The sequence below is a fragment of the Pseudochaenichthys georgianus genome, chromosome 10 (genome assembly GCF_902827115.2).
Source record: "Pseudochaenichthys georgianus chromosome 10, fPseGeo1.2, whole genome shotgun sequence".
Classification (NCBI taxonomy): Eukaryota; Metazoa; Chordata; class Actinopteri; order Perciformes; family Channichthyidae; genus Pseudochaenichthys; species Pseudochaenichthys georgianus.
In genome coordinates this window covers 28,507,078-28,519,497 of record NC_047512.1, presented here as the reverse complement: position 1 = coordinate 28,519,497, position 12,420 = coordinate 28,507,078, and the positions used below count along the sequence as shown (strand labels likewise).

Below are 12,420 nucleotides of genomic sequence, written 5' to 3'. Positions count from 1 at the left end.
AAAGGTAAACAGACGCACGCTCTCCTGCAGAGGGAGAGGTCAGGAGGCAAGACAGCGGATCTAATGTGAGTGTCCAGTAAATCTCAGGTTACATCCGGAAGCACTCAGCCGTGGAGAGCGCTGGCTCTTTGATGTGTCAGAACGTCACAGTGAAGGCCTGTGAAACAACACTGAGAGGAGCAGAGAGACAGCCGACCACGCCAATATCACGTTCCTAAACTAAGGACGCCCAATTCCTTTCTGCATGGTGGAGGCCAACTGACACGGGGAAACAAATTGTATATGTAAGTGAAGAGGGAAGAGATTATAGATGGAAAGTGAGAAGATGATTAAGAGGAGAGGGGAAATGGGGAATATTGAGCCTTATAAAAGCTCAAATCTTATGAGGAGTCTATGAAGAGAGTGTGCTAAAGTAAAAATAGAGCTTTGCAATCTAACTCCTGTGAGACACACAACTACAGTATATTAAGAAGTGCCATCTGTATTATTCTTGTTCCCTTGAAGGGAAGCAGACTGCTCATACTTTTGTATTTATTGTATTTAAGGAAAGACAGATGGAAGAGGGAGAGGGGCTTAAAGCTGATAAAAAGGGAAGCTTCTACAAATATTTGGTCCGGCTGTGCTGATATAGGATATTAGCTGTTTGGTTGGTTGTGAATGATAATTTGAATACTTTGGATAAAAATGATATTTGTGCAGCTTTGTTAATTTATCTGACGTAATGCTGTAATGGATCACGATATGTTACTGAAGTTTTGTACGATCAACTCTAACAAAGGGGTTCCACAGGGATACATTTTGGGTCCTCTATTCTTCACAAAATATATATACACAACCTAGGCATTAGACTCTATACCAAGACTTGATTCAAACAAATAATCCTTGATAACTTAATATAGGTTATATGGTATTTTGGAAAACCAACTAAACACACTTACTTGAGCCTGTTCGTTTGAGGGAGACTAAAGGCTTGGTTCTGTCAGAGTCACTGCTGGAGAAACTTGAGCGCCTCTTCCCTTGATTCCCAGACTGCTGCCTGCGGTTCTCTCCTGACTGGGTGGAGTAGAGAGGGGGTGGGGGGACAAGACAGTTGTGGGAGGATGCAGAAAAAAGGATGAGGACGGAGGAGGAAAAAGACTGCAAAGTTTGTATATTATGCAAAGCAATATACTCCTGTTCAGATTCATTGGTATGAGACCACTCAGGTGTGTATGTTTGTGGCTTTAGGTGGTGAAGTGTTTAAGTGCATGTCAGTGGGGTTAGGAAAGGAGTTTACAGGCTATAAAACTTCCATGACCTCTTGCCTTCCTGTCACCAGTTAGATCGCTATTTCTTTTTTTTGTCTTTTTCCCCCTCTCCCATGCCCACACACTGCTTTTTCTCTGGCTTACAAAAAGCAGTCATTGATAGGCGTATAACAGAGCACTGTCTGTCTGTTCCAGTGACTGATATGGAGTGTCATATTCAGACAGGGACAGTCCCAAACAGCTGCACACACACAGACATGCAGCCGCTAATCTTGTCACATCAAAGTAAAGAATTACACCTATGTTTAACTAAACTTAAAAAAACGTGTAAGCACACGTATCCTACCTGCATGTCCTCAATAGGGACCTCATCATATGTTCTGCAGTCTGTAGAGTTACTGACGGAAGATGTGGCCCACCTAGGATTAGAGAAAAGGAGATTTTAATCTTTATTTGGTCTCAACATCTTTGCGTTGGTCACTGGCCTTGCTTTGACCTTGTCCTTAAATTCCCACTTCCCCCCTCTTCGTCTCACTCACAGGAAGGAATGCCGCGCAGCGTCGCGGATGTTAGCGATGGTTTCCACGTCAACATAGTCGTAATGCAGTGACTCTGGATCTGTCGAAGAGCCTGTCTCTGCCAAGAGGACTCCAAGCCACCGTCCAAGTTCCTCAGAGCTACTAGCCTAAAAAGAGACCAATAAATAAGCTTTTAATTTGGAAGTTACTCAAAAACAAATAGCTGAAAGACACTAAAATACAGCAAACTGTGTGAGTGTGGTATCGAGTGATGGTGTGTTCTTCAAATAGAGTGACCCCTTTGAACACATTTTAGACCTGTTAGAATAAAAGTATTGATTAGTGCAGAGCAACTTTAAATGAGGAACAAACGGTCAGTTCTTTACCTCCAGAGCAGCCACCGCTGTGTTGGTCCGCAGGATTCGGAAGGCAAAGGGATGTTTGGGTCCAAGCCCCGGGAGCACTTCACAGCCGTGGAGAGGAAGTGAAGGCAGGGACGTCCGAGAGTCTCCTTTGTCATTGTAAAAGTGCAGGGAGCCTTTGCACACACGGCACCACTGTTCCCGCCACACCTGATGCACCAGCACCGACACATAGCCTGCATGGTAAGGAGGGAAAAGATGGATGAGTATCTAGAATTATCGCCTTACAAAAGTATGCCTCTACAAACCAGTTAAGTTTGAGTTAACATCCATGCCTGTCTAAAATGTCATCATTTTATCCGAAAAGAAATGTATGAAATTGAAATAACAAGCACATTTTTGTGCCCATTGACCATCAAATACAGATAATGTAATCCTTCAGTCCAATTGGAAGTTTTTTTGCCAAATTTAAAGACCAAATAAAATGTTCCTCAAGTCATAACTGATATATGACATTGACAAGAAGATGATGGACAGCCAACTGAAAAACATTATGCCTCCGGCTGTCAGATGTCAATGGTATTCAGAAGCTTACAAATGCTGTGTCTGAAGATTTAAGAGGCTTAAAGACCTTAGGATATGTAGACAGGTTAAGTGAAGTAGAGTCTGACCTTGCCGAGGGTCGCTGTATGAGGTCCGGGGGTCACCTGGGCGAGGGGGCTTCTTCTTGGAGAAGCTGATGATACGAGTGATTTTACGGCCTGCAGCGAAAGCTCCCCGTTTCACCTTGCCTACATCAAAAACAATGGATTAAAGAGTTGACCAAATGTGTCTTTGGTGTCTGGAAACTGTAATTCAAGATATACAGATAAGATGTGGCAAAAATACATTTCACTAGACTATGGACTATTGATAATAAGTTATGTGAAAACAATTGGGCAAAGAAGCAGTTGTAAACCTAGTAAGTGGACTTTGAGTCAACATGTTTCTGTCTGCTGTATTGATTTGAGGCTGTGTGTGTCTCTGTCTCACCATTCTCTCTGCAGTGCTCTCCAGTCGACACACCCACACTGTCTGAGTCTGAGGTGTTCCTCTCTGCAGAAAGCCTCTGAGGAAGAAGCATACCAACACTGGTTTAGACAAAAGCAGTCCTTCACAGGATCAGTCTGCCTGCCAAGAACAAACTAGAAGAGAGATTAAGAGCTAAATAACTGTAATTCGTTAGCAAGATTCCATCCTTCATTATCTTACATAGTTACATATTAAGACTCATCCTTTTTCTCTTTGCATTCTATGCTTTCTTTCATAAAAGGGATTTTTGCTGTGTGTGTCTGACAGGTAAAGAGGATGTGCCTGATCCAACACCCCTGTCATTGCTGCCTTAACACCCAATTACGCTACATATCCGCTCCGTGTTCTGCGAGCCAAATACAGGTTTCACTGTGCACTGCGTTGAGCCAAACAATTGTTTAAGAAAATTGAAGGTGACAACAGACACAAACATCCTCTCTCATGCACTTACCTTGTCAAGTTCCGTTTTTCTAGGAATGATGGGAGACGCAGATTCCTCAGGCCCAGCGCTCTGACCGCTCACCTCTCTAACAACCTGCGGGGAGATATTTCACACGTGTCACTCTCGACTCTCTGAGGTTTGTTTTTCCACATCGTCAAACCCACTTCCAGTGATTGTCGACATGATTGATGGCCGTATTGGTGTGTATTACATGCATGACTGTCATTTCAAAGTGTAGCTCACCCTAAGCCATCTGTGAGCCTGCTCCTTGCTTTGTACGGCCAGCACCAGTGCATCTCCATTGGGCAGAGTGAAGCGGAGTTCATGGTGCTTCCTCTTGCTGTCTTTGGGTGCGTAGACCACAGTGCACTGGGGCAGCAGCATGTCCACACAGGGGGATGTGTCTTTAGAGCTCTTAAAGCACTGCACAAAAGAGCACACATAACAAAGTTGTAGAAGTTGAAGAAGAGGTTGTTTATGGTTTCCTAAATGCATGCTGAAGAATAAGGCCTTGACACACTAAGCCAGTGGTTCTCAAAGTGGGGGGTGCGCCCCCCCTGGGGGGCGCAGAGGCATGCCGGGGGGGGCCGCGAGAGACCAGGAGGAAAAATGGTTATTGAAAAAAAAAGAAAAAATTATTGATTCGAAAATAATATGATGCAGTACAGTACTGGGTCTCTGTGTTTCATTAAAGCTCGACTCTGTGTGTGTGTGTGTGTGTGTGTGTGTGTGTGTGTGTGTGTGTGTGTGTGTGTGTGTGTGTGTGTGTGTGTGTGTGCGCGCGTGCGTGCGTGCGTGTGTGGAACGAGCCATTTTGTGTGCGCAAGCGAGAGAGAGAGCGCACCGGTACTGGAGATCGTTGTTGTTGCTTCTGGTGCTAACGAGCTACGCTAACGGATATAAGGAGTTTTTTCAACAAAGTGGAGGAGAGTCCTCTCCTGTCAGACTGAGAGACTCAGTGAGCTAAAGGACTCTCTCAGTGTTATCTCAGTGGGTCTCAAATGTTTTGGTCACCATTAATATAAACAATTATTTCCGAGGCACACGTTTATATGATCATTATAGTTATAAAAAAATAAGAGAATAAATGAAAAAAACAGGTATGAAATACTATATGACAGTAAAACAAGAATAAAGACAGTAAAAAAATAATAAAGTTTAAAAGGGTGATTTGTAAAATATCCATAAAGAAAAAGTAAATCTGTTTACAGTTCTGTTTCAAATGGGTGTTGAGAGAGGTATCCATACATCTCTTCATTTCGCTCTCAAAGTGCACCAGATTGATGCTTTTAACTTCAATATTTAAAAATAAATCTTCCCGGGGGAGCATGCCCCCGGACCCCCCATATGTGAGGTCCACACATCACCTGTAAAAATAGCACTTGACCCCTGCTTACAGCTATATGCCGTGAGCTGATTATCGAGCCTTCATTGTAACAGTCGCGGGTACACTGTGTATTTGCGTGGGGAATGTTGCAGTAGAAAATTCCACTGTAGCGACCGGTACATTAATGGGAAACCCTACATGTCATATTTGAGCACCCTCTATGAAACGTCAAGCTACCCCACAGCACCCCCAAAAGAAATCTCTGGTGCCCCCACTGAGCCTGACTATTTGTGTTGGGGGGGCCCGACTTCTTTTTTTCTCCAAAGGGGGAGCCTGACAGAAAAGGTTTGAGAACCACTGCACTAAGCCAAGATCAACAAACACGTTGCGTAAGAGTCAACTGTTGCACTCGCGATGCCTTTGTTTTCGCCACAAAAAATAGCACTTGAACACACAACAAAGACAACAGCCATCAATCACATACGTTCCTGTCTGCATGATCATCATTCTAAAATGGAAATCCAGCAGTATATATATATATATATATATACAAGCTGTTATTATGTTACAAACATTTAAACAAAGCAGCATTTGCCAGCCATTTTTGGTGATATAGTTTCAAAAAGAGCTGTGTATTAGGATGATTTGATAAGATGAAAGTCTATGTATTCCCTCTTGATTTGAGTGTTTTGTTATTTATCCTCGCATCCGTTTCTCTTAATGTGCACTGATCAGCCTGAGCTGAACAGCCAATCAGAGTCATCCCCTTCTGCTGTCAATTCAGCAGTATCAGCAATTCAGGAGTATGTTGGAATCTGCGTAAAATAATGCTAAAAGTGTAGGAAACACCACAAAAACATGGCGGACAGACGTTCATCGATGTCTCCAGCTTGACAGACGGACGATAATCAGCTTGGTGTCTGGGCTTTTACTTAGTTTAACAACTTCTCACCTGTAGTCTGTTATCACGTATGACAGTGAGCTGTTTGGCCCACTGGCCGAAGCGTTTCTTGCGCAGCAGGAAGGCACAGATGCGACAGTCCCGGGCGGGGGGCATGGAGCTCTCCTCCGAGGGCCACTGATGAGTGAGTCTGACGCTGGGGCTCCTCTCCTCCTCATCCTCCTCGTAGGACTCGTAGGAACTGCTCAGAGCATCAGAGTCATTGTCTGATGGGGAAATTACAGAGAAGGAAAAGTGTTTTAATTGTTGAAAAATACAGTTTTTTTGGTGTTATATAGTTCACTTTCTTTTCAACTTACATGAGTTTTTGCGGTGTGTGTTGATGCACGTAGTGGGGTAGTTGCTTTCGGCATCTTCATAACCATCTTCGATAGAGTTGGGAGGGCTAGGCCTGACTGTAAAGGGAAGGAAACAAATCACTAATTACCCCTTATGTTCCGTGATGTATTTGAATGCAACTTGTACTTTGTAATTACTGTCTAAAGGGTTTTAACAGCAAAATGACACTAAGAGCACTGAGTGCAACAGAACGGGAAGATGCTGACCTCGTGTGATGATGTACTCGGGCAACGTGCCAGGACTGAGGGGCACGGCCTCCTCGTAATACTCCTCGGGGGGAGGCGTCGTGGGCAGAGGGGGAGGGGAGTCAGTGGAGTGCGGGGCAGGGGAGTCTGCACAGTCCTACGAAACGAAACACACAAACACAACTCTCACATTTCACTCATAACCAAGAAAGAATTTTTATTTCACAGCCTCAGAACTACATCATCAAAGTGATACAAAGAAAAACCCTTTAAATTATATCCATAAATTAGACACATGGGCTCTGGGCGGGTCCCTAAATCTTAACTCCTTCAACAGCTTGCAGAGTGATGAGCATGTGTGCATGGGAAAGCCCCGCAACATGGAATACAATCTCTGTTTTTCTTTGCTTTTCCTCCACAAGTCATTTAGAGCTGTAATGGTCCTCTGCGATGTTGAATTTGGATGGGGAGTGCTGAAACGACGCGTCCCACACATGTAATGTAGATTTCTGGGAAAGGATCAGTTGGAAATCAACTATATATTTGCCACTTACCTGTTTTAAAGTGTCAGCTTGTGTGTTGTTGTCTTCTTTCAGATCGTCTGTCACATCCTTTAGGTCCCCAAGCTGGCAGTCTGCAAGACACAATAATGTATATTTAAACTGACACTTATATATAAAGAGAACATGATGTCTGCAGAGTATTTATATGGAAAGGGGCACATTTTACAGCAACAAAGACTCACCAAAGGTCTCAAAGAGGGACTCTACGAAGCTGGTGCCGTTTCTGAACACAGCTGAATTCATGTAGATGCAGTCTGTTCCTGAAACTGGAGGCAAGGAAAGAGACCCTTTAAAATTACGAGTGTCGTGCGTGTTTGTATGTGTAGAGTTTAAATGAAACAAACTAGGACTTTTATCCTCCTCTTACTGACCCGATGGCTGTATTTGCTTCAGGAGGTTCCACACGGAGGTCTTCTTCTCCTGCGTGTCGGAGCTGAGGTTCTCCTGGTCCAGCATCTTCAGCAGGACGCCCAGCTCACTCACCAACACCTCCATTGCTGCACAGACGGGGGGAAGGCGGGGGCACAGGTTCAGTTTATCAGCAGAGAGAGCAAAGGTCAGACGGACAGGTCTAAACAAACCAAAGGGCTGTGTGTCAGACAGCCTCTTTCTGCTTTGCTTTCCGTGTCTTTCTTTCATTTTCTGACACTTTACTTCACAGTTTGTCAATGTCAATCTCATGCAGTCTCCTCCTCTCCTCTCTCTGATACTAGCCAGACTCAACAACCACATAAAGATGGTGTGACAGGAAACAGATTTGCTAATTGCTCATTAACCTCAAGAAAAAGAGGAAGTGAAGCTACCAAAAATCACACCTCTTTGCATCGAACACAAAAAAGGAACTATAGCTGCAACAATTAGCACATTGTAATAATTCATTAATCGTTTAATCTTCGTAAAAAATGGCAGAAATGCTTTTTCAGCTTCTCAAATAATGGATGTTTATCGCATTACTCCTGGAATATCTTAAGAGTTTCAGACTGACAAAACAAAACATTTAAAGATATCACATAAGACTTTGAGAAAACCAGCATGGACATGCTTTCTGAATTAATCTGGAAAATAATCAGCAGATTAATCGCCAATACAAATATTTAATTTGTTGTCGCTCGACAGAGAACAGTCTTTCAAGAACAACAAGAAAACAAACAGTGTTCTTTCTGCAGCAGCTCTGAAATGTTGCTGGCTCAGACTGATGAGCACCAATCCAAAATGTAAATCAACTGTCGATTTCACTGCAAAGAAGGTAGATTAACTGTTCTGCAAGAAACTGTAAATATGTTAAAGGGTTCTGACAGGAACAACTGAATTCCCACAGAACCCAGAGCGAGCCAAATGTAGCAGCGAGCACCTGATCCTTATCTCACAGTGGTGAGATTTTAAAGTCTGGTTCACACGGCAGACCTCCTGCAACACACATTCTTCACTCGGCTTTCCATGTTCTGCAACACTTTGAGGACCCGGCTTATATGATCCACCCATCATGTTGATCTGGTCCACTCCCTGTTTTCAGAGCAGAACTTAAATAAACCGTGTCCTTCCCCCAGCTGCTGGACATCCTGAGAACAGGTCTGCAACCTGCCTCTGTGTTTGGATTCCACCTTTATCAGATTTTCCTCCAGACACAAGCAAAGCCTCTCGACTCTTTCTGCTCATTTCATTGCTGCATTGTATTGTACACTCTGCATTGTTAAAACATGCTGTTCTAATACCCATTTATCTACTTCTATAATCCTGAAAATCCCCAGAAAAACCCTGACAACTGGCTGAGTCACTGCTGGCACACTTGTCTGCCTCACCCCCCTCTCTCCCTCCATCTCTTACTCTCAGCCCCCCTCTCCCGTGCAAACATTTTCACAGTCCAGCTACATTAAACCTTCTGAACCGTGCATTTTTCTGGGGTCAGCCGCGGGACAACCGCTGAGCCAGAAAAGTCTTTATTCGGGGGTCGATCATATGGCAACAGGTAAACAAACACACCTACAGAACCCGTTTTGCCACAATACTCAAAATACTTCAATACAACACCGGGACCAGTGTCAATGTACGACTCCATGTTCTACACCAAACTTTTCCATACCATTTAAAATGAAAGATGAATATAACTAAATGTATTGTACTGCACACCAGGAATTACAGTAGTAACCATTTACCATAAAAGCAATAAGTTTAACATTAAAACATTATTATTTTTGAGGTGGTAGACATTCAAAAACCACTGAGATTGTCAGACATGCAAAAGGAAATAAAGTGGAAGAAAGAAAAACGAGCAATCATGTAATGCCAATGTAACATTATGAGAAATTAGATTTTAAACCCTTTCAAATATCAAGGTATGTATTCAAAATGACATACACACAGAAAACATTGAGTGAACTTAAATGAGATAGCAATTGCCACATATTAAAGAGCAAGTAAAACAAATATATCCATCTTATGTGTTTTCAATGTTTCAGTATATCGATTTATCCAGAATCGACATGTTATGAAAAACATGCACACCTCAATCAATCAATCAATGTTTATTTATTTGCCTCAGTGGACTGCAGTTTGTACAGAATATCAGTATGACAATACGACACCCTCTATCCTTAGACCCTCACATCGTACAAGGAAAAACTTCCAAAGAAAACCCACAGTTTAAAGGGAACATGGGAGAAACCTCAGGGAGAGCAACAGAGGAGGGATCCCTCTCCCAGGACGGACAGACGTGCAATAGATGCCGTGTGTAAATCGAAGAGATAATACATTTACAATATAGGTAGACCAAATGTTTGGAAATGTATGTGTCTATAATAAGAAGATGAATCCACGAGGATGTCAATAATCCTGTGGGAGCCATCGGAGCAGGATTGCTTGTATGTTGTGGATTTACTGGGACGTGTTTGAAGCAAACTTTGGTGCACCTGTCAACAATCCGCCTGTTGTGTGCTTGTGTTTGAGGAGCATATAAATGACTTTAGGCAGAAAGTTGGACTCTTAGATATTTCAATCTGGCAGCACAATCTTGTATGTAATCACCACTGACAAGAAAAAAGCCTTGATAATCTGGGAGATGAATGTGGTATTTGTTCTACATTTCAGACTGCTCCCACTCCTTAAAGACAGACATACTTTCCTGAGGTGGGTCTTCCTATGGGCTTCCCACCGCTCTGCCAAGGCTACAGTAGGTGTGTGCTGGCCTGCGTCTGTTCAACCACTTCTTTACGACTGCGGTTTCCTTCTATTGTAATAAAAGCCCGCTCGCACTCTGAGAAGAGGGCATGAGGAATTAAACTGTGCCGGGACCTGGAATGTCTGCTCATTAAGATCCGATTCACCCGAGGGAAATAAGGACGTGGGGATCAGGGGAGAGAGAGGAAACTCATGTGAGGGGGATGTTTTGGCCTGCTGAGCGCTGTCTCTCTGCCAGAGGTCCCAGCTGTTTAGATTCTGGCTGCAGCGCACCACCGGACTTCCCCTAACCGAGCAGAAAACAGAACTGTATCCCCAGCGTGACTCATTCACAGCAGAGAGGCTGACATTCACACCAGTCAGCAAATCGAATACAACTAAGAAATCAAGGCGTAGCTTTCGAGGATTTGGTGTGAACGGGGTGATAAAGCTTATTCACTATTACACTTGGATCGGTGTTCTAAAAAGCTCGTTATCCGATTCGATGATTACAGTGTTATTGTGCCAAAATGTGCAAAGAGTTAATACGTAGTTTTTGGCACGTAAAGCCCTTAAAACCACCCTTAAATCTCCAGCTATGACTTTATAAGCAACACCACACTACTCACAAACTTCGAAAACAGCACATGATACTTTAAATCTCTGCTGCAATTTTGTGCGTGTTTGTGTGCGGGCGATGTGGGTCTCTGATGTCTTTAAAAGCCAGATAAAACAGATTGTAAGCCTGTGAACACCTGAGGGAAACTACACATGAGCATACGATGATAAAGCTGCATGAAAACAGGTTGGATGCTTTGAGGCAGACCCGGGGTCAAATTACAACATTTGCAGCTACAAGAATGAAAACTAGGGCTGTACTGAACATTTTGAAGCTTTAAGCTTTACTGTATTTATATATTGATATTTCAATTGAATTAATCAATAAAAATAGTTTTGAATAAAAAAGAAAAACGTTTATTTTGTGCTTCTACTGTGACATGTCTCCATGCTTTAATGTTCAAAAAGCTCTTTATTTGTATCATATTGCCTGTGCTGCAGCACCTTTGTTCACCCTCTGTCTGAAACCAGAGCCCATCTGCTCTGATTGGTTAGCTGGCCGGCTCTGCTGTGATTGGTCAACCGCTTAGAGATGTCCCGCCCTTTAGCCTTTCACGTTCAATGGGTTCAAGCGTGAGTGTTACATAGTGTTGTCACTATGTTATGGAAGTAAACAAAGGAGTCTAATGGAAGCGTTTCAGGCGGGGGGGGGAGGGGGGGGGAGTGTGTGAGAGAGAAACTCCCTCTCCAGGATTTTTGCTTTTGCAGACCATTTAGATGAACAACATCCTACAACACAACACAAAGGTATTTCTTAAGGGGATGAGTCATAAATAATAACGATAGACATTAAAGTTCATTTGAAAACCTTAACAGAATCTTGGGAAATAAAAAAATTGAAATCCGGTCGAAGGACAACCCAAATCAAGAGTCTACATCCAGATAACCTTTCAGTGCATCAGAGAAGACATCAATAGAGCACAAAGACGGGTGCAGCCGGTGCACCATGCAGGAATGTGCAGCCATTCAGAGCTCAAACATTTACCTCCTCTCACTCGTATGACAATTGCTGTTAAACACTGGACACATTCCTCACCTTGATAATAGTGCAAGACTCTGCAAAGTGTGTTTGTGCGCATCAATAGAGAGAAGTTGTTAAACAGTGCGGACTCAGACCTTTTAAAAGAGGCTTGCGTTAGCGGAACGTCTTCACAACCTGATGGAGTTGGGGGGGGGGGGGTTGAGTAATGTCAGAGAGTGGAGCACCTGTGCCAACATGTTCAACAAACTTTGATATGAAGGTTAATGTGACCTAAATCGGGTGCGCAGGGTTTTTCCGCTCCCTCCTTTTCATTCCAAAAGTGTTCTTCATGCTGGGCTTACTTATGTTGCCACACATCACACACAGAGAAACAGCTCCCCAGTATGAGGAAAGTGACACAATTTCACAATATTGTTGCAGGCAGACATTCCAAGCTAATCAAATACGGATTTGCATCCCACAAAGACTCTCTGGTGGCTTTAAAAATTACAGTGTTTCAATATTTGACTCAAGTTGCTACTTTCTCAACAGTTCCATCTTTGTTACCGTTTCAGCAAGCTTGCAAAAAAAGTAACCATCACCCGATTCCTGTTTACAACTCCTCCCCAGTCTGTGTGTCTTTCCATTGTTCTGAATGTATTAACAAATCCTT

General features: G+C 43.1%; 1 protein-coding gene across 2 annotated transcripts in view; it reads right to left on the bottom strand.

The window, feature by feature from the left end:
- The window catches only part of afap1l1a (actin filament associated protein 1-like 1a), a 45,714-nt gene that overhangs the window by 16,066 nt on the left and 17,228 nt on the right, over nt 1-12,420 (bottom strand). For both annotated transcript variants that reach the window (XM_034093598.1, XM_034093597.2), the window contains exons 2-15: nt 7,387-7,512; nt 7,198-7,281; nt 7,007-7,086; nt 6,474-6,609; nt 6,228-6,323; nt 5,920-6,134; nt 3,884-4,063; nt 3,650-3,733; nt 3,160-3,235; nt 2,799-2,918; nt 2,152-2,363; nt 1,787-1,932; nt 1,594-1,666; nt 939-1,053 (exon numbers count right to left, since the gene is read on the bottom strand). In XM_034093598.1, the coding sequence (XP_033949489.1) occupies nt 939-1,053; nt 1,594-1,666; nt 1,787-1,932; nt 2,152-2,363; nt 2,799-2,918; nt 3,160-3,235; nt 3,650-3,733; nt 3,884-4,063; nt 5,920-6,134; nt 6,228-6,323; nt 6,474-6,609; nt 7,007-7,086; nt 7,198-7,281; nt 7,387-7,512 (1,743 nt within the window). The remainder of the gene's footprint in view (nt 1-938; nt 1,054-1,593; nt 1,667-1,786; nt 1,933-2,151; nt 2,364-2,798; nt 2,919-3,159; nt 3,236-3,649; nt 3,734-3,883; nt 4,064-5,919; nt 6,135-6,227; nt 6,324-6,473; nt 6,610-7,006; nt 7,087-7,197; nt 7,282-7,386; nt 7,513-12,420) is intronic.